Source organism: Pagrus pagrus (assembly GCF_965226575.1).
Source record: "Pagrus pagrus genome assembly, chromosome: 1".
Lineage (NCBI taxonomy): Eukaryota > Metazoa > Chordata > Actinopteri > Spariformes > Sparidae > Pagrus > Pagrus pagrus.
This window is the reverse complement of record NC_140185.1, coordinates 20,568,707-20,591,498: the sequence shown is the minus strand read 5'-3', so window position 1 is coordinate 20,591,498 and position 22,792 is coordinate 20,568,707. Positions and strand designations below refer to the sequence as shown.

General features: G+C 38.4%; 1 protein-coding gene across 4 annotated transcripts in view; it reads left to right on the top strand.

The window, feature by feature from the left end:
* Positions 1–21,576, top strand: part of kif18a (kinesin family member 18A) — a 30,263-nt gene extending 8,687 nt beyond the window's left edge. Inside the window, exons 7-18 of one of the 4 annotated variants that reach the window (XM_084356752.1) lie at positions 842–1,018; positions 1,144–1,218; positions 1,331–1,431; positions 5,308–5,470; positions 6,020–6,184; positions 7,114–7,235; positions 7,367–7,656; positions 11,037–11,093; positions 16,468–16,849; positions 20,512–20,604; positions 20,861–20,958; positions 21,088–21,576. In XM_084356752.1, the coding sequence (XP_084212878.1) occupies positions 842–1,018; positions 1,144–1,218; positions 1,331–1,431; positions 5,308–5,470; positions 6,020–6,184; positions 7,114–7,235; positions 7,367–7,656; positions 11,037–11,093; positions 16,468–16,849; positions 20,512–20,604; positions 20,861–20,958; positions 21,088–21,224 (1,860 nt within the window). In that variant the 3' untranslated portion in view covers positions 21,225–21,576. Of the gene's footprint in view, positions 1–841; positions 1,019–1,143; positions 1,219–1,330; positions 1,432–5,307; positions 5,471–6,019; positions 6,185–7,113; positions 7,236–7,366; positions 7,657–11,036; positions 11,094–16,467; positions 16,850–20,080; positions 20,188–20,511; positions 20,605–20,857; positions 20,959–21,087 lie in introns of those variants that run through there. The other 3 variants (XM_084356751.1, XM_084356754.1, XM_084356753.1) reach the window with 3 other exon arrangements.
* Positions 21,577–22,792: the final 1,216 nt, after the last annotated feature.

Here is a 22,792-nt window from a genome sequence, read left to right as displayed (position 1 = left end):
TCTGTCTCTGTAGCACTGTAAATTAGCTCACTAAAATGCCTCTGAATGCAATTGGACGGACCTACAACCAATCAGAGCAACAAAACCTGTGACATAGTCCTGAGCAATGTAAAAAAAAAAAAGAGAGTCATTAACAGTTTTGTTTGCCAACTGAAAGATTTTCAACAAGAACAGATCCAACTGACTTACCTGTTGTTTTGAGTTGTGACAGTGGACGGCACGCTTCAATAAAAAGAAAGAAGACGTTTAAATGTCTGCCCTTACCAAAAATTTGATTTTCTCTCCCTGGACCTGACATGAACTATAGCAAAGGTCTTTAAATCCAGATGTAGACTTAGGTTATTTCCAGGGAGAAGTGCAGGCACAGCTGGGAACCCCAAAAGAGATCATTTTACCCGCCTTTTTTCTTACTTAACTTTAATGTGACTTTCTGCAATCCAAATGCCCACGAGATTGTGACTCACCTTAGCAGCTGTAGTTTATCTAATGCCATTATTACTGACTGCGCTGTGTTCACAGACCAGCTGCAGAAATACTCCAGTGTTGTGGCTGGTTGCTCCTCGTTTTAACCCTAAAATGAGCACTCCATACTGAACCATGTTCCCTTTGAGGATTATTGTTCCCCACCAAATAGTGATCAGAGCTTGTCCAGATGGAGAATGCATATTAAGGCAGAACCTCACATTTATTCCCTTTCAGACTTTCATTAGATGTAATTTCTCAATCAGAACCCTACCAGTTTTCATATTTCTGACTTGCTTTGTGTACACTTTAAGTGATACCAAACATCTAGGGTGGTCTGATTTTTCGGGATAATGTTCAATTTTCTCTTTTGTTTCAGAGTAAGAAGACTCATATACCATACAGGGACAGCAAGCTGACACGGCTACTTAAAGATTCCCTGGGAGGCAATTGCAGGACGGTTATGATTGCCAATGTTAGCCCCTCATCCAAGTCATATGATGACACCCACAACACACTTAAGTATGCCAACAGGGCCAAGGAGATTAAGTCCTCGGTTAGTATTTAAGTTATGTTGTTTTAGAACTATTGATTTTAATATAACTGCTGTGATTCTTGGACTGTAAATGTATGGATTTCTTTTAAATTGTCACATTTTTTTTCTCTACGCTTACCTACCAGCTGAAGAGTAACGTTGTAAGCCTGGACAGTCACATTGGCCAATACGCAGTCATATGTGAGAAGCAAAAGCAAGAGGTAATATGAAACAACCAACACCACCGTACTTCCACAAAACCTGATCAACCTGGTCACCATGATCAGTGGTTCATTTCGAACAGTTATTTAAATTTTCTGTTGCATCTTACAGATTCTACAGTTGAAGCAGAAACTAAAAGACTATGAGAAGAAGAACATGGTGCCTGGCGCTTCTAACATGATCTCTTCCCAGAAACAAGCAGAGTTCAAAAGGTAAGCATGTACATGAGTGTGATTCAGAGTGTCACATGAAACATACAGTATCAGTAGTTGTTTGTTCATGTGTCAAACCCATGTTATTGTAAACATTGTAATTGGAATGCAGGCACTGATTGCACTTAGCCTGCATTTGCCAACATGTTGGGCACTTGTGTTACATTCATGGGACCTGTGGTTTTACAAATGCATCTGATTGCTTTATATCCATCATGATTTATAATAAAGTAGATCAGGAAGTGTAAGGTGTAATTAGGCAAAGTGGTTGAAGAATGTGCCGAGTGGAGTCTGTGGTGTTGATTCTCAGTGGGATCAGCAGAACTACAATCACATTAAGTTTATAACAATTTTATAGTCTCATGTCGTAGTTGTCTAGTGACCTATTGTTGAATTACTGAACCATTTTGTGCTAGTGTGCATGACCTAGCATAGTAGCCTTTAGTTTGGACAAGCAGGAGCTCCTCTCCCTGCTGACTTTCTCCAACTCTTCCTGGTCGAGGCATTCCAAGGCCAAACAGGCTATATAATCCTTCCAGCGCGCTCCCTGTCTGCCTTAGGGTTTCCTCCCAGCTGGATTTGCCTGAAATTCCTCCACAGGGAGCCATTCAGGCCACATCCTAGTCAGACACCCCACCCACCTCAATTAGCTTCTTTCAATGTAAGCGAACAACAGCTTTACGCCAGTCTCCTTATAGATTTCTGAACCCCTCACCCTGTCCCGGTGGAACCCAAGCATTCTATCATCACTCATGAACATGAACCAACGATATTTGGCTTCCTTTAGCTGTAGTTTTCCAGCAATGTGTGGCTAAAGAGGTGGAGACCATCCAGTGCTGGTGAATAGGGATGTCTGTTATTTTTGCTTTAGATGGAGCAACATCCATTTACTAACCAGTTAATTATTAAGAAAATGAAGTGCGAAATTACATGAACTACAAGAAACGCTTTCCTTTTGACCTTTTCCAATTGACTCAATGAGCTCTGTCGCACTTCCTCAGCTTCACGGTGAGGTTGTCTGACATCTACCAGACGAGGGGCTCTGAGTGAGGAGCACACTAGTATGGCATGGGTGGACTTTTTCCACACTTTGTTTTGTTGCTGTGCGGGAGAAATCCGCACACTGGACTGCATCTCCTAGCCAGCAGTGAAGAAATTAGAAGTAGCTGTTCAGCAGTCGGTTGTCAGGGCTAAAGTTAGCTTGGCTATCCTGGCTAGCTTCTCTTTTGGCTAATCCTTCTTTTCAAAGTGCCTTTCTATGCGTTTAGTCACTGCTAAACTAGCTTTTCAAATCCCTTGCACTCCACTACAATGATTGGCCTTGTGATGCAATGCTGAGGTCATCCAACGAGATTGTCTCTGCTTCTGTTTCTAGGCTGCACCTAATTAAAATAGTTTGTTTGTAATTATTTAATAGTGGCCCATATACTGTATATATTTTTTTCCCTACGGAGATAATGTTTGAATAGCCTGTCCTCACCCTTTACATAAACAGAATCACAAAGTTCAAATGTAGTTTTCTACCAGGAGCAGCGCTTTCAAGGTGTGGTACACTGGCAAAATGTTGCTAAAATAGAGGCAGTTCCACTTGCTTTGATCAGCACCACACAGTGTCAGAGTGGATATCATTAGTCGAAAATGCTAGCTGCTGATTATTTGTTTGTGCTGCCACGCAGACACACTCGCAACACAAAGCATTAGTGGTATTCTTGACAGCCGACCTACCCAGAGTGTACTCAAAACAGTGTCAGCATTGATGATCCAATGTTGCTAAATTGCTGATAAAAGCCTTGATCAATTCCCATACCTCATGTGGACCCGTTTACATTACACCTAGTTTACCTATTCTTTGTTCTGTTTTGTTTTTTTACTTTTTACACAACTTGTTTGTGTCACTCCCGTGAAATGGGCTCTTGCGCTGCCTGGAAAACTGTTACTTCCTGGAAAATGGTGAATTTTCAGCAGTTACCTCATGCTGAACAAAACAAAAATGTCCTCTCAAAATACTATTATTATTTTTTGTCAGCATCCTTGTCTTACTTTTACAATTGATAGTCTATTAGTTTTTTGTCTATAACAGTCTAATGCCCCTCTGTAAAAGGTCTCGTCGAAAAGGAAATGCATCACATGAAGACACTTGACACACACTACTGTTGTGTCAAGTGATTTATTCATTTTTTTATGATAGTTTGTATGTTTGGATTATCAGGTCTGTAGCAGCACCTATGTAAGAATTTGTGCTCTGTAGCACAGCAATATTATTTATACTCTTCGACCTGTTTGACTTTTTTCCACATTCACTCCTGACCTGTACTGTTGTTAGTGAACCTGCAGAGAGCAGGCAGGTACTAAAATATTGATAAACAGTGTGTCAGTAATTAATTAAACTTTCAGACAAATTCAAGGTAAAGAAAGCTTTATTCTCTATAACTCCTTTTTGTTATTGTGCAAATTACTGTCATGTGTACGCAAACATTTGATTTTTCTTTAATTAAAACAGGATGATACATTAAATTAAACATTACGTAGGGTTGAGTGCAGACAGTTTTAAAGCTCGCTACCCAATTAGGGACTTTTTATTTCTTGGATTAAAAACCAGATGTGCTTTGAGGTCCAAGGATCAAGACTGAAAACCGCTGGCATTGGAAATTTTGCATATTGTTTTTCCATTGGCATTAATGTACAGTAGGTACCTCTGTGTATAATGGTAAACTAGTGTTTAAAAGACTTGCTATATTCAACATTAGCTTAACCATCTTATTTTATCTTAATGTGGAGTTTTCATTTTGATAAGCACAGCTATGTCGTGCCTTCATTTTAATTCAAATGATATACACTCATTTCTTTCCTTTACATGAATCAGATCAGCCTCATCCTATCTAGTCGTCTTTAAGGCACACAGTGGCATCTGTCGGGGTATTTGGGTTGGGGGCGGGGGACATGGAAAAGCTGAATGAGTCTCACTCCCACACATTTCATTCACTGGCATCAGAATTCACAACTCGCAGTGAGAGGCTCTGAATAGAGGCTGCACGCTTCTCACACTATTAAAAATTCAGCAGTCTAGCAAGGCCACGACGTCTCCTACGTCACTGGAGTTGCATTGAAGAGTGCAGTCACATTTCAGCGACAGCTCTCCAGTCTTATTTACCTGCATGCCTCTCCTGTCTCTCCTCCTGCTTTAACTCAACTAGACAGCCACTTGCATCCAATCTGGATATCACCTCAACTCCATGCCAGGAATACATATATACATCATATTGCTAAGAATATCTCCCTGACTCAGTCTGAACAGCATTGGCATCTTGTGAAAGATTTAGATTGTATTTAAAGGTTAACACATGACTTAATAATTGGCTCAGGCCTTAACACAGCCATAATTAATTGTAGTAAATAATTACTTATCAAATATTTGATTTATTTAATTGGTATACTTTTGAATAACAGCTGTAAAATTCTGGTTTAAATGTCTTTTTAAAGCTATTAAATAACCCATGGCCTTTTTGGGATGTGTTGAATACATGAACAAAAGTGTTTTCAGTGGTCTTGGCACAACAATTAATATAAACTTGCTCCTTACATGTGAATTTATGTCAATTTGTCAAGTGGACAAAAGAAAACAAACATTAACTGAAAACTGAGCATTACAGCTTCAAGACACAATATATTTAAAAGCTATTGTAATTGATGGGATTAGACTAAACTTGTAGATATTTGTCTATTTTAAGATGCAAATTAATTATTTTTTTCTTTTTTTTCTTCTTTTTTTTAGTAAAGTTTGACGTAATTCATGTATGCTAAGTTCAAATTTCCTCATGCAGCCCTTTCAAAGCAAAGTTTACAACATTCGAACATTACTCTTCTCTCTCCCTCTAGGGTGTCAGAATCTCTGCAGCAAATCTTCTCGGGCCGGGCCCAAATCAGGAGAGAACAGCTGGATCTGGAGAGACAACTGAAGGAGAATGAGCTGCGCCAGCGCTACAGCGAGGAGGACAACCTGCAGGTCCAATACTTCTGTGCCAAAGAAAAGACTGAGAAGGTAGCTGGTGCTTACGCTGCTATCCACAGATTCCATCATCCCTGCAGAAAAACAGCTGCTGAGTCATCATTTCACTTCTCTGTTCTCTATAGTTGTCTTAGCCTCTCATTTACGCCACTACAGGACAGAGTCACTGCTCCCCAGTTCCTGGCTCTTCTCTGCCATTTGCGTCCCAGAGTTAGGCCCAGCTGTAAATGCCACTTAAAGTATAAAAGGTTAAATTCTCAAGAATTTATGGTACCAAACTTTGCAGAATGGTCCCCTGTCATCCAAAACAAACTAAACTGTGGGAACAGTTTTTCTGAGAGTGGTACTAAAGCTTCTGTCTGCATTTGAAAACTTTAATTTAGAAATATCCTCAGTCTCAAGATAATGTTTTTTCAGATTTACCTCTCCAACAGTAAATTCTTAACAACTAAAGCCACATACACAATTAATATTATGTAATACTAATATTAGCACAAACAATTGATGATGCATGATGTCACTTAACTGACATGTTGTTGTTGTTGTTGTTGTTGTTGTTGTTGTTGTTGTTGGTTTCAATAGGCCACTTGTAAGCACGAACGGAAGATTGCCAGCTTGCGCACTCAGCAGCAACACATTTGCAAACGTTTGAAGGAGGCAGAAACACGGTTCCTGGACAATGACGGCTGGCTTCATCGTGTTGAGAATGAGATTAAACTGCTGAAGTCAAATGATCAGACCTCAGAGGTAAATAGAGTATATTTATTGACCCTTTTCAAATTCACTGGTGCTGAAAAACAGCAAAATAACATTTTTGTTGGGACAGATGGTTTCTCTTTTTTGTGTGTAAACTTTTTATTTTTTTATTATAAGAACTGCAAGTACAAGTTGAATTTTGTTGTAACTTCAGAAAACTGTATCTAATTGAAACTGCAAGTATGCTTCTATAGATTTCAAAAACACTTCACACTATCATTGTTGATTGAGTACATAAATGGACTGCAGATAAACATTGAGAAAACCTAGATACTTATGCACGATGAAATAGTTGGAGTTAATGCAAGAAAACAAATGAGCATGATTAAATATATAGAAAAACTTAACAATGTGGGTTACATCCTTCAAAACTCATTGCTTGGTGTTTTTTGTTTGTTTATTTTGGAAGGTAGGCTGTGTCTCTACTGGTGTCGTGACTGTCTTTGTTTTCTTCCCATCTGTTCTCCCAGTAATTAGAACCGTGCTCATTTTATTTCTCCAGCTCACTCGTGGATCACTGAAGAGAATAAATCAATACCCTTTACTCATCCCTCACACAGCAGCCAGTTACCTAAAACCATGCCCATGTTATTTTTTTCTTCTTTATCCTTTCTTCCAGGAACTGACCCAGAACTATGACGCACCCACCGGTCAAATGTTCTCTCTGCTGTTGTTTCGTATTTTCTTTACGTCAGAGTTCTTTTTCTTTCTTTTTTTTCAACTCCCCTCCCTTACCCTGAGCAGACAGCTTTTCTGATGAAACATGGATGAAAACAGAACTTTGCATCTTATCTCTAGTATTCTGACCCCCAACCACCTCTTGTTTCCTCACCAGAGTGCTTTTTCAATATGCTGTTATTTTAGAATAGCTGTTTCCTCATCATCTCTACTCCCTGATCTCACTTCTCCCCCTTGTTTAGGTGTTAGAGAAGGACCTGTGTTGCCACAGATTGGAGCTGCAGGTAAACGATCTCGAACAACACATCAAGCAGATGGTCAAGCTCACTACACTGCAGGATCAGGAGAACAAGCGCATGCAGAAGTAGGTTGACAATACATGGAACCAATTCTTATTCAATTAACTATTACTCAGTGCAGCCTGCACCTGCACTTCACCCCACTGTGATTTTCCCTGAAAAAATGTCTCAATGTTATTTTTCCATTGCATTTCAGAATGGTAAACATCTTGTTGCCGGCTTATAGTCGGAATTACTCTGCGTTGCATGGGGCTGGGCTGGTCACAGCAGCAGAAGAGATGGAGAACCATGAACTTGAGCACCTTGTGTTGAGGGAGAGAGGCGTGGTCTGGGCAGACCAGGAAGGGGCGGGACAGCAGCTAAAAGGTGACAGGATGGGAGAGGAATCAGAGGAGACGAATGAGGCAGGAAGCGCTGGGCTCCGCAGCGAGTTGGCACCTGTCCTGTCTTTCTCACATCTGTTATACCACCAGAGTAGCCCCTGCAGTAAGTCATCATACTCTCCTGTTGTTTATTTATCATGCATTCAGACTGTTTGGGTTAAATTACAAAACTTGAGAATGCTGGGGATTTTTTTCTTTTTATTTTTTCTTTCATTCTTAACCGAGGCGGCAAGCCTAGCTGCACAGCTAATCGGGTTTAGATCCTACCAGCAACTACATTCAGAAGCAGTTAGCTGTTACTTTAGAAGCAACGGTACTGGTGTATGTCCCTCGGGAAACTCACCTTGGCACTATAACTGGCTTCCCATCATTTTTGGAGCCTTCATGTGTCCCCGGTCCTTAGGTGTTCATTGAGAGGCTTCTGGCTAGCAAAATTTAGCAGTTACTGGAGCAACAAGTAAAGCTGTCTGTCCTGAGCTAAAGCAGAGCTGTCAGAGGGCAGTAAACAGAAACCCAGAAAATATTTTCTCCATAAAACATGATCCAGTTTCATCTTAATCAGTGAATAAAGTTCTAAAGTTATGTTTTTGTACAACTCATTAAGTTGTGATTTTGTGGCCTGATCCCTTGGACACTTTTTTTATACACTCATGGAGTGGCTAAAGTGTTTATTTGATGCAAAATTTGTGTATACCTCTGAGTGTGAGACATATGTCATAAAAACACTCAAACATCAATGGCAACTTCAAAATTGTTTTAGTCCTGGTTGATTAGCTACACCTGTGGTTACTGGTGATAATAGCAATTGAGGTTTAACTCTACATGTCCTAGAATTCTGGGGACACCGAAACTAGCAAAATTGTAGAAGTCAGACTTTGGTGCCTTTTGGATGTATGATTTTCTGCTGCCCACAGCATGAGTCTGCCACCAGGATACAGTGAAAGGAGTTGGTTACCTCACTGAGAAGTTGGAGGTGTGCAGCATGTTATCTGCAGCTCACCAAGGCTGACATACACATTACACATACATTACACATACACATTGCATTTCCTGTGACTTGTTCATTTTATAAGTCATGTTTTGTCTCGCGAGTTAAAGTTTTTTGATATTAAGCTGCAGCAGTAGGAAATGCATTTTTCAGCCAGTTCATAATTCTGCCAGTACAGCGGTTTACATCATTGAGCCAGTCACCACTCAATAGAAAGTGACTTAAAAATGAAAAAAAAAAAAAAAAGTTCAAAAGAAATTTAAAGTGCAACTGAGATGATACAGGGGAGCTACTAAATACATTTAGAAAATTCAGGCAAAGACAACCCAATAAGACATATGCATTAATCATCTTGTGTTGGTGGGGAAAAAATATAGACGAGGCGACATTTTATGCGTTGGCAGGTCGCCCCAATAATTGAATATAAGTGATTTTTCCCCTTAATTAACTGTGTCAAGTGCATGCGACAATCTCACCCCTCCCCCTTCGAGAGTGTATGAATGAGAGAGTCTTCACATTAAATGAATCTACTGTATGCCAAACTGGTGAGGGAGAAAATGCCACTCAGCCATTCATCCTTCTAACATACAGAATCTTATCTGGTAGCTAGTTGGGGTTTTCATAAAAAAAAAATGTTTTTAAGTTAAACAGTGCCTTCAGGCATAATGCAGTGCAACATGGCAGAGACTAGCGAACACTAATCTGACAGTCAAACAGTAAACATCAAGTTCACAGCGTTTCGACTTTACTGGGCCGCCCTCTAAGATAAATATACCTACATGTAATGTGTAAAAGACACAATATGTGAAAGGTAACTGAACCAAAGTTATATCAGTGTATATGAATACCTCAAATGTTTTGACCAGGCCGTTTCAACTACTTCTATTGGACGGCCAAGGGGGATTTCACATTCGCTATGTCTGGCCTGTAAAACTCAGATTATAAATGTGTTAAAACAATGCACCTTTTTTTCTCTCTGCTTTGTTTATTAGTTTTAACAGTTTAAAAAAAAACATATATTCAAAAGTAAAGGAAAAAATCAATGCACCTTTTTAATCGTAGAAATATTTCGTCAGTTTGATAATCAGAATCAGCTTTATTGGCCAAGTATGTGTACACACACAAGGAATTTGTATTCGGTTACGTTTGCTCTCAATGTACAGGAAATAGTTTTTTAAACATTAAATCTAAAAAGGAAATTGAAAAATTAAGACTATTATTTAATACCCCTGCTTAGTAGCCTGGGTCAATACATTAATTGAATACAAGTATTTTTGTGCTTAGCAACAGACACAGCTAATAAATGCAGACAACAAAATGATCAAAGGGCCGGAATGAGGATGTTAAAGGGCCACATTTGGCCCACGGCCTGCCAGTTGAATAGGTCTGGCTTAGATGAAAATTATAGCTAACATGTCCATTTCACAACGTATTGTTCTGATCAGGATGTGTTAAATCCCAGGAGGCTGCACAGTAGCTACAGTACATGGTGTGTTACATATATGAACAGTATCCCCTTACGTACATGCTGCTTTTGTTTGATGACTGCAATTATATAATTGTAGTGTCACTTCCCAGTAAATGTTTCGCACTAGGTTCAATGCTTCTACAGTATAATGCTAAAATGTGAACTTAAACGACAAGTATACACATGTGACACCTGGCTGTAAGATGAATGTGTTAAACATATCAGTCAGGTGTCCAGTAAGGAAGTTCAATAAGGCCTTGTGTATTTGGCGTTAGTCCAGGTCTGGTGTGTATTGTGGCACCCATGAGATTGCCTAGCTCATTTTTAACTGTCATCTCTGCATGACCTAGCAGCACCAGGCCCTCATGACATATAAGCCACGACAAACAGTGGAGCATGAACCAAAGCTGGCCAACAATACTCAATTATAATGATGGTGTCTTATCATTTGCGAGACAGTTAACAGCGCACCTGTCCCTCTGCTCCACTGCTGGCTCATTTTAAATTTTATTAAGTTCATTGTCAGTTATATAAAGACTATGACAACCCTTGAATACAGATATTAGTAGCAGCCTCTTATGGCTTATTTTTTAAGGTTTAAAAGATCATAAGAGAAGACCCAAACCACTCTAGGTTGTCTTGGTCTCCAAGCAAGTCATTATGACTAAAATGTTCCATTGCCAGTTCACTTCTCTGCCATGGTGCACTGTGCATCTTACTTGAGCTTTTGCGTAAGATTTTATTCTATTTTTAATAGCCAGACTGACTTTTTCTTCAGAAAAGATAGAACCACAACTTGTTAGTTGGTTGAACGTCTATAAAGTCTGCACAATTACTTTTTACGGATTTTAAAATCCGATAAATAAAAGTGACAGAATGTGACCTGGCAGACAACATTTGGTGCTAAAGTAACTTTTTAAATAAAAGAAAACAACATAAGGGTTACAGAAGCTTTTCAAGTGCTCTGTGTAGTTATGAAAGTGATGATGTGTTGACGCTGAATGTCTTTGTTTTTTTTTATTCTCAGGTGCAGCGGGGCAAACGAAGAGAACATCATTGTGCAACGCTGTTCCAACACCAAAAGGTAAATCAGCTCTCGTTTCTCCCCCGTCTTGATAACATACTGTAGTCATTTATCTAAATACCCTGCATGCCTGTTAATCCCCCCTCCCCCTCTATCATTCACTCATTTGTTTCTCCATGCAACCTTTCACCCAATCCATCACACTTGCCCAAACACACTCTACAACATGATGATATCTCTTATTAAAGTTAAACACACAGATCAAAGATGTGCCAATACAATTGTAATTGTTTTGTGTAGGCCTACATTTTCACTTTGCCATGTTGCTTTTTATGTGTTGACCATGTTTTTAGCAGTTAACTGAGACGAGTTGTTCAGAGTAGTAAAATACACACTTAAAGTCAGACATGTAATATAATTTGATTTATAGTTGTGCTGCAGACATTCTGTCCTGGCCAAACATTGAATAATGAAATGATGTGGAAACTTGCAACCAGTTTTATAGAGGGAAAACTGTAAGCAGGGAACCTTTGGGGAAATGTAACACAGAAACTTTTGTGAAATATTGCAGTTCAAATTGACTGTAATGATATTTACTGCAGGTGGTCTACATTTCATTGAAACACATTGTGGGAAATGTAACTTTTGAAGAAAATACTCCTGCCAGATGACCAGAGTTCCTTGAATGGAAATGAAACATTAAAGCACCAGGGAGTTTGTCACCACTGCTATTAAATTTCCCTGCATCTTATTATAATAAGAGAACTTCTTTCATTCAGTTTTGAAGGTTTTTCTCAATGGTCTGTCCGTCCAACCCTTCTTTATACATTACAAACCAGTCAAGCCAGCCATTTATTGTTATTTCCTCCTCATTTTATTTGTCCTTGCCAATACATCTACTGTCAACTTTGTCAATACATGCACTTGCTCTAATTATATTATTACGGTGCGCTGTTAATCCCTGTTATCAAAGCTTTTGGAAATTTGGATTGAAATGATAAAAATGCTTACTGAGTGGGAATTCAAAGTTGAGTGCCTTGTTAATCATCCACAACTAAACTAGGTGAACTAAACATTCATAACAATTAGAAAGCCTATTGGTAGATCGAAAAAACGTTCATTTAGCTGTTTTGAACATTTTTCAAGATTGTGTAGGTGTGAAAGATCATGTTTTGATTCACATTTCCTATATATTGTTTTTTGACAACATATAATAGTTAGATAACTTTGAATATATTCTAATAATACACTAATAAGTCAGTTACATGTAATGAATAGCTTAATTTTATCTATGGCTAGCAACCTGCTTTATCAATCCCCTGTTGACTACATCAGGGCACGTAATGTCTGGAGAGGACGAGGGTGTAGTGGAGAGAGAGAGGGTATAGCTCCAGCTGCAAGACATACTTGTTTTGCAAAACCTGAAGCTTTCTGGGCGAAATTATTGAACCAGTCTAGGGGGAATGAGTGCTGCATTTGAGGGAGTTTTTGTGGATGACTCCACCTCGGAGTGGTGGAGGACTGAAACAGTTGTGAAATAACAGAAAGACACATTGTCATTTTCACTGGTGGATATGCACCCAGAGACAGCACAAACGTGTCCAAGCATTGCCATGTCCGCTTTAAACCCAATAAAAGGGAAGTTTACACAAACTTAAATGATAATATTCCAAATTTGGACTGAAACAAATTTCAAATACTTTTTTAGATGCTTACTGATATGTACATATGGCTTTCAGTTACATAATTAAAAGGCGATTGTGTTCTTTATTAATCAAGAGCATACAAATAATAATGTAATCTGCATCCTTCCTTAAAGCTAAACGTCTACATAAAGTTGAAGATTACAGTGCACCTTCCATGCAAGTGGAAAGAACAATAGATTAATGCACAGTATGATAGGTAAATGTGCCTGACACAAAAAGATTTATGTCCACAATTCATAAATAATGTCTACATGAAATGTAGAAGGATTGCTTGTAGCAGCACTTTATGAAATAAATTTGTTGTCCAGGCATGCATTCAATTTTAACAGAACATACATGCAGTCTGATCAGTGTCATTTATTCAGCCTTTAAATAACTCTTTACATCACTATTTCACATTATTGGGATCATGTAACCACAGTTTAATTTCTCTAATAAAATCATAACTGTGCATCCTTCTCAATTATGCATTCACTGACTCACACTTTCATCCTTGAAAAACCGCCCTGTCCATTTTAATTTCAGTCTAGAGCTACAGCTCATACATGCATGTAGTGTATATATAGACAGAGACACATATATATAAATATATATACATATATATAGACACAATGGGTACACCTTATACATGTTGTGCTGCATTATTAGTAATCCTAACTGACAATGATTCTAAAAAAGATATTATGAAATAACACAGATGTATTTTAATAAATAAAGCTTTTATTTAGCATTCAGACAAACTGCTCTGATCTTATCCTGATGCTGTTTGTCAGTCCCTTACTGCTTCCTCAGCTGTTAATGGTAGTCACTGCAGCATGTTATGAGAAATAGCTCCACCCTGCAGCTTGCAAAGCCAATCAAATTTCACCCGTTTTAGAGAGGGCTGGGGTTTCAAAAGAGCATTAACTCTTTGTGGACTGCTTAATAATAGCGAGACACACAAAAGTGATCACTTTGAAGGAATATTTCTGCATTCCATAATTTAGTGTTGATTAAAATATCTCCCCTCAGTCATTTATTGATAGCTTCACGATTTTTCTCTCGGCTACCTCCCGCTGCCCCTTTTTATCTTGTTCTTTTTATATTCCCATTCGATCTCCTTCCCCTCGCTTCTCTTATCTATTTTTTCCTCCCTAGATTTTGCTGTCCCCTTTGCTTCAAACGTCTCTTAGGCTGGCTTTTTCCTCCATTCTGCCTTTCTTTCCCTCCTACCCTTAAATGTTTTTCTCTGTCTGTCTAGCATCTAACCCTCCCAATCCCTCTTGAGCTTCATTCATGAAAATGCAGATCCACAGCAGGGCAGGAAAAAACGTCAACAGACGTAAACTCCCCTGCTCCACCAACCAGAAAAGGCGCACTATAAAAAACAGGCAGCAGCAACCAGGCGACCCTAATTCAGTGCAGCCTCCACCAGAAATAGCAACTCATGCATGTATTAATCCCCTACAAGCCAAAAATATGTGATTGAAGGAACTCTGCTGCCATTTATTGCTATGGACAACTCCTCTGCCACAGAAAAGGGCTATTTATCATCGTCTCCACACTCGGTGTACTGTCTGGGGTCTGACTCACATTTGCTAAATATTGCATTTTGATACTTGGGGTAATGTATAAATCAGTCATTCACCTTTGCATTTAGTGTTCTCACTTCCTTTATGTGCTGGCATTTTTCCGTTTTTAGTCCCCTACTTCACCCCCACCACACCTCTGCAGGAAATGCCATGAGTGTAATGATGTTCATAATGAGATGTAGACACCATGATTAACCTCACTCTGCAACCAAGCAGAGGTGTTTTTTTCTTTCTTTCTTCTTTCAATAAAGCTAGACAATGTGGCCACAAATATCCTGGATAAAATTTAACACATAAATCAGTTTTTAAATAAATCAGGATATACCTATTTTGTTAATCCTGTTTTAATGTTTAAAATTACTGATGCTGAAAACAAAGGGTTCATTATTACTTATGCCAAACATGACAAACTTTAGTTTCAACAAAAACACAAGTAAATTGGAAATGCTATTTACTATGTGCTATCCTTAGCTTCCTGTCAGTACTCAGCTACAACCTAGCTACTGAAATGTGCCTGGAAAATGACATCCACATGATGACATTTTTATATTTTTTATTTTATCACTCACAGATGATCTCTGCTGCCCTCTGACATGCCTCCTATATAAGTAACGTTAGGCTAATGTCGCCACAATTCAAAGCATGGGAGCAACGTCGCAACGTAATTTTATTATCCAGCTGAGGCCAGACAGTAAACAATCAGCATAAGCTGCAGACTCTGGATTATGCTTTGTCTCTGCATCGATGCAGAATCTTCCATGTCCGCATCGCGATTCATCTTGTAATCGAGAAATTTCCACACCTAATAAATAAATAAATATATATATATATATACATATATATACATATATAAATATATATATATACACATATATATTTGAACAAGTAATGCCTACAGCAGCAGCACCTACATTTTCTGCTTTCAGAAGCGAGTTCACAGAGTTCAGAGTCGTGTGTTTGAGCACCATGTTTTCCTCAGTCTGAAAAAAATAACTTCCAAGGCCGTTAGCAGGTGAAATCCTTGGATTCTTGTCTATTTATAAAACGCAGTGCTTTTTAGGATGATAATGCATGTCTCAGCTCCGTTCCAGCATTTTAAAGTTTAGATGTGAGAGTGGGGCACTATGATGTTTAATTGCCTTGTGCCATGCATAATATCTCCAACACTACTGATCACACTTTGATGTAACTTAAGGGAACGATCCATCTCATTTCTCTGTTGTGACATTTTTTAAATTGCACTGTTTAGCCTAAGGCAGGCACTTCAGCGCTTATTACTGATTACTGATTGAGTATGGGGGACTATCATTTGGGGAGGGCTGTGTTTACTGTTGCCCTGCTTACTTTTTAAAGTGGTTTGATTTTCGTTCACTTCCAAAGCCCTTCGTTGTAAACAATGTATTCATTTCAAAGATAGCCTTTTACGGATGCTGCATTTGCTAAGAAGGTTTACATTGATATAACATAACTTGTTCTTAATTGTATTTCAATGCCCAGAGGTAAAGTGGGCCAAAGGTTTGCATATAGTCTCACAACTGAAAAGCTCTGTTGACAAAATGGTCAACAAGCGTGTTGATTGTTAAAGGTACATTCATATGTACTTGCAGTGTCTGTTTTAACAGAAAGCTTGTCACTTGCAGACATGATATTCATTCTGCTGGCAAACATTGTAGGCACAAAGTAGAATGCTGTCATTCCTGATTTGATCAAAAACTTTGGGACCCATAAAAAGTGGATACACAGTTCACTTTGCCGATGAAACAGGACAAAGGGTCATTCCCCTTTTTGTTTGCTGTGGAGTTCTCTGGCCAATTTGACTCATCGCTATAGTTCATATATTTTGTTTTTCATAAGAAAAAAGTTTGATTCACAGTTTCTGAAACCTGATTGGTGGATGAAAAGTATGTGTGATCACCTTTTCACAATTAGTCCAGCCCACTTCAAACCAGCAAGAAGAGCTGAAATACAGAAGCCAAAACTATCCTAACTCAGGCAGATGTTGAAGTTCGTGGGATAAAATTCCCTTTGTGACCATGTTCATCCCTTATAGGTTGTTTAATAAACTGTCTTGTTTATTAGGTTTAATTAATATTATTGCTGCTTTGTATGTATCATTTTGATCAACTGTTAATTATTGTTTGTTTGGGGTTTTTTTAGGTAAAGGAAATCAGACGGATATGAAAAAGCAACCCCTCCCCAGAATGCCCATTAGGAGAAATCTGTGCGCGTCCCTGCCACCACAAAGCCCCCGGACCATCACCAACACCCAAATGTTTGAGGAGGGCATGTTCCCCCTCCAGTGCACACCAGAACTTGCTCAAAAAACTGTTCAAGCCTTGTCGCTAGGCTCCTCTAGCACCATGGATCCCAACATGACCTTTGAAGTTCTGGACAACGATGATCAAACTGCAAGTAATGCAACCATCATAATAAGTGGCGAGAGTTCCTGTCAAGCGTCAACGTCAACGGACTTCTCAGGTCCCAGCAAGGTACACCATCCTCCCAAGGCTAATGAGGGGAACCAGATTCCTACCAAAAGGTGAGAAAACATGTGTTAAACTTTTTTTTTATATATGAGGATTGTTTAGCTTCTGGTTGGTTAGCTTTCTGTCCATCCGCCGTACACACATCACATGGTTTTTAGGAAAAAAACGTCTCAGTTAAAGGGGCTCCGTGGAACTTCTGCATTGTGCTTGAAAGCGGTTGTTAGTTTATGTTTACAGTAGGGCCGGGACTTTAACGCGTTAATTAAGATTAAATAATTACACAAAAATTAACGCGTTAAAAAAATTAGCGCATTTTAATCGCACTTATTTTTGCACCGCGGAGCATTTCTCACTGGATGAGTTTCAGGCGTACCGATTATACTGGAGCACAATTATTTAACGAGTTAAAAAGCCGCCGACACTGGCGCCCTGGCAATAGCAACATAAGCAAGACAGCACTGCTGTCCAGCTCCTCTCTCAGGCCGGCCTTGAAAGTCGTCAGATCATGTCTGTGACTGGACACATGAGAGCAGCTAGGGACGGCGCTCTGATCCGCCCTGGCAACATATAGCAACATAGGCAAGACAGCTGGACTTTCAACGCGTTACACCAACCACAGCACGCTGTCCAGCTCCTCTCTCAGGCCGGCCTTGAAAGTGAAAGTTAAAACTTTACCAAGCAATCCTTGTCGCTGCTGAATCATTGTGGGTGATTATTTATTATTTATTTCACTCGTAAGGCCGTGTAATAGTCATTATTCAATGGTATACTAAAACCCATATGAAAAAAACTGCTTCTCACTGTTCTCAGGTCAAATATTTATATGCGTTTAAAAATGCGATTAATTTCGATTAATTAATTACAAAGCCTCTAATTAATTACATTAATTTTTTTAATCGAGTCCCGGCCCTAGTTTACAGACTTCATTTCATAACTAACGTTAGCTACTGATGCTCTCTGTTAGTGGAGCTGAGAGAAGCACTGAGATGATGCACCTGAGAACGTACGTAAACTCCTTCACAAAGAAATCCACAGTCCAGCAGCATTAAATGACTTAAATTTATCATCCACAGGCTTGTATAGGCAACTGAAAGAGAGAGGGAAGGTCTCATTTTTCATGACAAATCACAAATTATTACATAGAGCCCCTTAAAGAAAGTCATTTTAGCTAGATAACAATAAAAGTCCTTTTTCAGTCTGGCCTGTAATCTAGATTACAGTTCTCTTGACAGACTCTATGCATACATTACATTGGTTCTGTTGGCAGTCCATATGGTGCATCTTTCTAACACGTTGAAGTAGTCGTAAACAAATGCATCAGTACACCTACATACTGCCTACAGAGCTCCTGTGGTCACTCCAGATATTTACTGCTTCAATGGAGTACACAACACAATAGTGACACATAAACATGAAATATTGCAAGAAAGATGATAGGAAACTCTCCTCTTCATGGGAAATGTTTTGGGATACACATGATACTGCTGTCACAGCAGAAACCAAACTGATAACATTATAATCTAATTGTAGACATGCATTTTATAGTACAGTTCAGTAAGGAAAAACTGCATGAGCTGCCACAATGTATCGGAGCCATTTGTCACACTTTCCTGCCTCCAAACAATTTATCTCAACATGCACTTATCAGAAGTGGAGAGTTGGCCAAGGAATGTTTTTAGCTGGCCTCAGTGTTAAAGCACAGCTATTATCGCTTAGCAATATTAGCATCATTACAGTTGACCTTTATGACACATGGAGAAGCAAGTTGGCAGCAAGAAATTCACAATTTCTACTGCCATTAATCATTAAAGTAAATTTGAAAGTGTTTTGTGAACATCAGCTGCTATCTGAGCACACATCGCTTTTGTATTTCTCAGTTTTTCAGATGTCTTATGTATCATGTAAGATTTGATCGAATATTGTTCATGCCTTGACAAGCTAGTAGGGACGATATGATAATAATATAATAAAAATATAATATTGCAATATTTTTGGTTATATTGTGATACTAAATGTATATCTTGATATTTTTAAATCTCCTCAAAAGCATACACGCTTTGATCACAATATTTGTGACCAGATACCTCTATTGTTTTTGCAATAGAATATTGTATGGATGTCTATTGGCACTCTGACAAAATATGAACACATTGAGATTATTTATAGATAATCACGAGAGTTAAAAATCTTAATTTACTCCTTCACCCTGAATCTTTTAATAGAAATTCTGAATGTCATTAACTCTCTTAATTGATGTGTGAACATCAGGGACATACCTGCTTGTTTTTCTTGATGTTTCTTAAGAAAATTGGTTCAAAGGGAAAGCACTCCTTGTGTCACCCATGCTAATCTTGGTGAAATGCCTAACGCTCTAACACCAGCACCATGATTTAGTGTTGGTTCAGTATTCAACCCAGACCGTTCTTGTACAACACATTTTGAATTAAACATTGCTCCCCGAAAGCATAAATTATAAAAATTTTAAGCAAGCCTCAGTGCAGTACACAAAAATTTTAAGAATTGCATAATGAAAATATTTTATTTATTAAATTCATCTATTGCATTATTTAAAAATTGGTTCAGGGGGAACTAGTGAAGAAATATTTCAAATCAGTTCCATAAAATCTTTAAAAACTATCTTAAAACTGAACACTTTTCAAGGCATTATGTGTAAAAGACAGTCTGAATGGTAACTAAACCATTCAAAAATGGTAAATCCCCCAAACCTTATTCAAAACAAAGACGGAGACTAGAGCGTAAGTAGTGAAAGCCTTCTCACCAGCAGCAGGTTTCCAGACTGGAACATTGGGCCAGGAAGCTTCAGTCAGCTGAGCTGAGCAGCGTCATGGTGTCTTTAGCTAGAAAACCAAACAGGAAGCATTTCCATCAAGCAGCAGTGTGTGTAAGTGAATGATGCTGCCAACAGAGGAGCCTTCACAGTGACACATTGAGTCTAATCATTTTAATTTTGCATACATTTTTTCCGAGCCAAACTCAAAATAAAAATTAATCGCCTCAGTCAATAAAATCGTGACACAAATAAATCAAATTGCTTGAAAAATCTCTGCTTCCCCCCAAACATAGTGTTTCATAAGGAGTTGTTTTTCATGATATACTGAAGATCAGAGTAATCTCGACTTTATGAGAGCACTTAGCACCTTGTCAAATCTCAAAGGAAAACTGTTACATTTAGATTGCAGGAAACAAATTACACATTTAGTAAATATTTCTCTGTGCAAGTCTACTGTAAGAAACTTGCATTAGTTTTACTCTTCCAACTGTAGAAAATGGATTCCTGGAACTGCGAGGTGGTTCAGTGGCAGTTTCCTGGACAGGGTTCATGCAAAGTCTAGCTCACAGGGACTCCAGAGGAAGGAAAAAGTGACTCCAAGTGAGTGAAAAAATTAAAAACAGAAGCGCAATATGAGAAATCTCAAGGTCTGGCTAAAATATTGATTTACTCATTTATATACCTGAAGGTGCCATGGTAAAATAAAATACTGCTTCAAAGTTATCAGAGACTCAACAAAAGCTGCATAACCAAAATTCTGAATGCAGGTGCATCAAAATGAAGCATCAAATATCAAATCTTGAGATTTGACACAAGTTTTATTTTATTTTTAGTGGTCTGATTTTGAATACAAAGGAAAATGTTAATTCTCACGTGAAGTCCAAACAGCGAGATGTCATGGTGATGTGAAACTTTCTTCTGTAGACAACAGATCCCGTCTTTACAAGAAGCAAGACGAGCCAACCCGACCTACATGGATATGACGTCTGCTGCACAAGGAAAGCGTAAATTAAACCGGTAATGCGCCACAGGATTTTAACTTACATTTGTGTAAATCATTTTTATTACATACTGGCAGTGGATTCAACAATCTGCTCTGACACATTTATGATTATTTGGGTCTGGACTAAAGCTATGCAGAACTGTCAAACAAAATAACAACATTAATGGCCAGTTCTGAATGTTATGAGAGGAGAATCATGTTTCTAGATGATGAGGTACCTTTGATTAATTTTTGTTTAATTTCCTCCTTCTGTTTTATTCACTGTAGCAGCATCCGAGAAGAGCTAACACAGGGTTTCTCTGCACCTAAGCGTATAAAGAAAGACCCCACGGTGTCGCGGAAACCACTCAGAGTGCAACGTTTTGCTGGCAAGTGTCAACACAAGAAAACACACTAAAGACAGAGTACATATACTTTCATAACAATTGAAAAACAATACTTTAACTTTATATTCTGCTCATTCTTGATACGATTCCTTGTCTGGTTTCCGTCCTCAGGTTCAGACGAGAACAAGGCACGAAGAGTTGTGAGGAGCATTTCAGAAGGAAATCTCAGCCTTCTTGAACCTCAAAAATCCAAGTCAATTTTCTATAAAACATCTCAGCAGTTCAAACGAGTGACCAAACGGATGTAAAGCCACATCGTGTTGAGACCATTTTGCCTGTATGGACATTTTCACTATCCTCTGTTTTCTGTCCGTATTTTCATTCCCAGTTATTTTCTAAGGCCTCAGAAGATGTGGCCACACAACTGCTAATGAAATAAAATGAAGTGCAGTGAAGTTGCATTGTTTTGTTATGCTCTTTGATCAATCTTTGATTGAACTCTACTTGACTGTATATAAATGTTGTATAGTTATTGGTCATGTGTTTAGACTTTTCTTTTGATCGTTTAAGGTATTTTGTCGTGTCCTTTCCGATTTTTGTCATTTTTAAGCCAACTTTGTACACACTAACAGCAAGAAATAAAGTAACATGTCCTGTGGATGTTCTGTGTTTGTTGTACGTTATGTACTATCCTCTTAAACCATAATCAGCCTGGTAGGTGACATTTGACAGGCAGCTAATATCAGAGGTAGACTACACATGACCTCAGATAGAGTTATAGAAAAAAAACTGAAGCTCTTCACTGAGCTGTTTGTGTTTTTATGTTTTATTCTCTTTTTGTCTTGTACATATAATAACATGGGGTTATTGATATTTCATAATAAAAGTGCTTGTAACAGAATCTATGGCTGTTCTTTGATGAATAAATCCCTTTCTAAGATGCAATGTGTGTTTTTGTGCTATTGATGTTGAGTCTGAATGTGGTCTTCAATGAAGTGTGGGTTACAAGATGTTCCAACGATAAATAAGTGACGTTAGACAGGCTCAGCGAAGGTGAAAAATAAAATGGCAAGAAAAATTGAACTGACCTGGGAGTGACTCACAGCATAACTCAAAAGGATAACTTTCTTGTTGTCTTCGTATTGAAAAAGCAACCGTTTGATACATTTTAGGAAGATTGGTGAACCTCGAGTGCAGTGATTGATAGGATGCTTTTTGTCTCTGCCGATGCCTCATGGGGATTCTGGATGATAAATGTATTTCACCATTTAACAGAACACAAGACTCAGAACTGGTGTTACCACTAACTCAATCACTGCTGTCTGAAACTTCAGTTAAAATTATTTTTCAAAAAGCAAAGCGTAGATATGGATATTAATTGTCAATTAGTCTTTCTGACAAAATATGTGAACCACAGGGGGTATTTCTGCAGTTGCCGGGGCTTCCGTGGCTCAGTTAATTTGACAAAAAATAACATTTTGATTTAAACAAAAGAATATTAAATGGCCGTTGGATAACATTATAATCTAATTGTAGACATGCATTTTATAGTACAGTTCAGTAAGGAAAAACTGCATGAGCTGTCACAATGTATCAGAGCCATTTGTCACACTTTCCTGCCTCCCGTTCTCTCCAAACAATTTATCTCAACATGCACTTATCAGAAGTGGAGAGTTGGCCAAGGAATGTTTTTAGCTGTCCTCAGTGTTAAAGCACAGCTATTATCGCTTAGCAATATTAGCATCATTACAGTTGACCTTTATGACACATTAATTGTCAATTAGTCTTTCTGACAAAATATGTGAACCACAGGGGGTATTTCTGCAGTTGCTGGGGCTTCCGTGGCTCAGTTAATTTGACAAAAAATAACATTTTG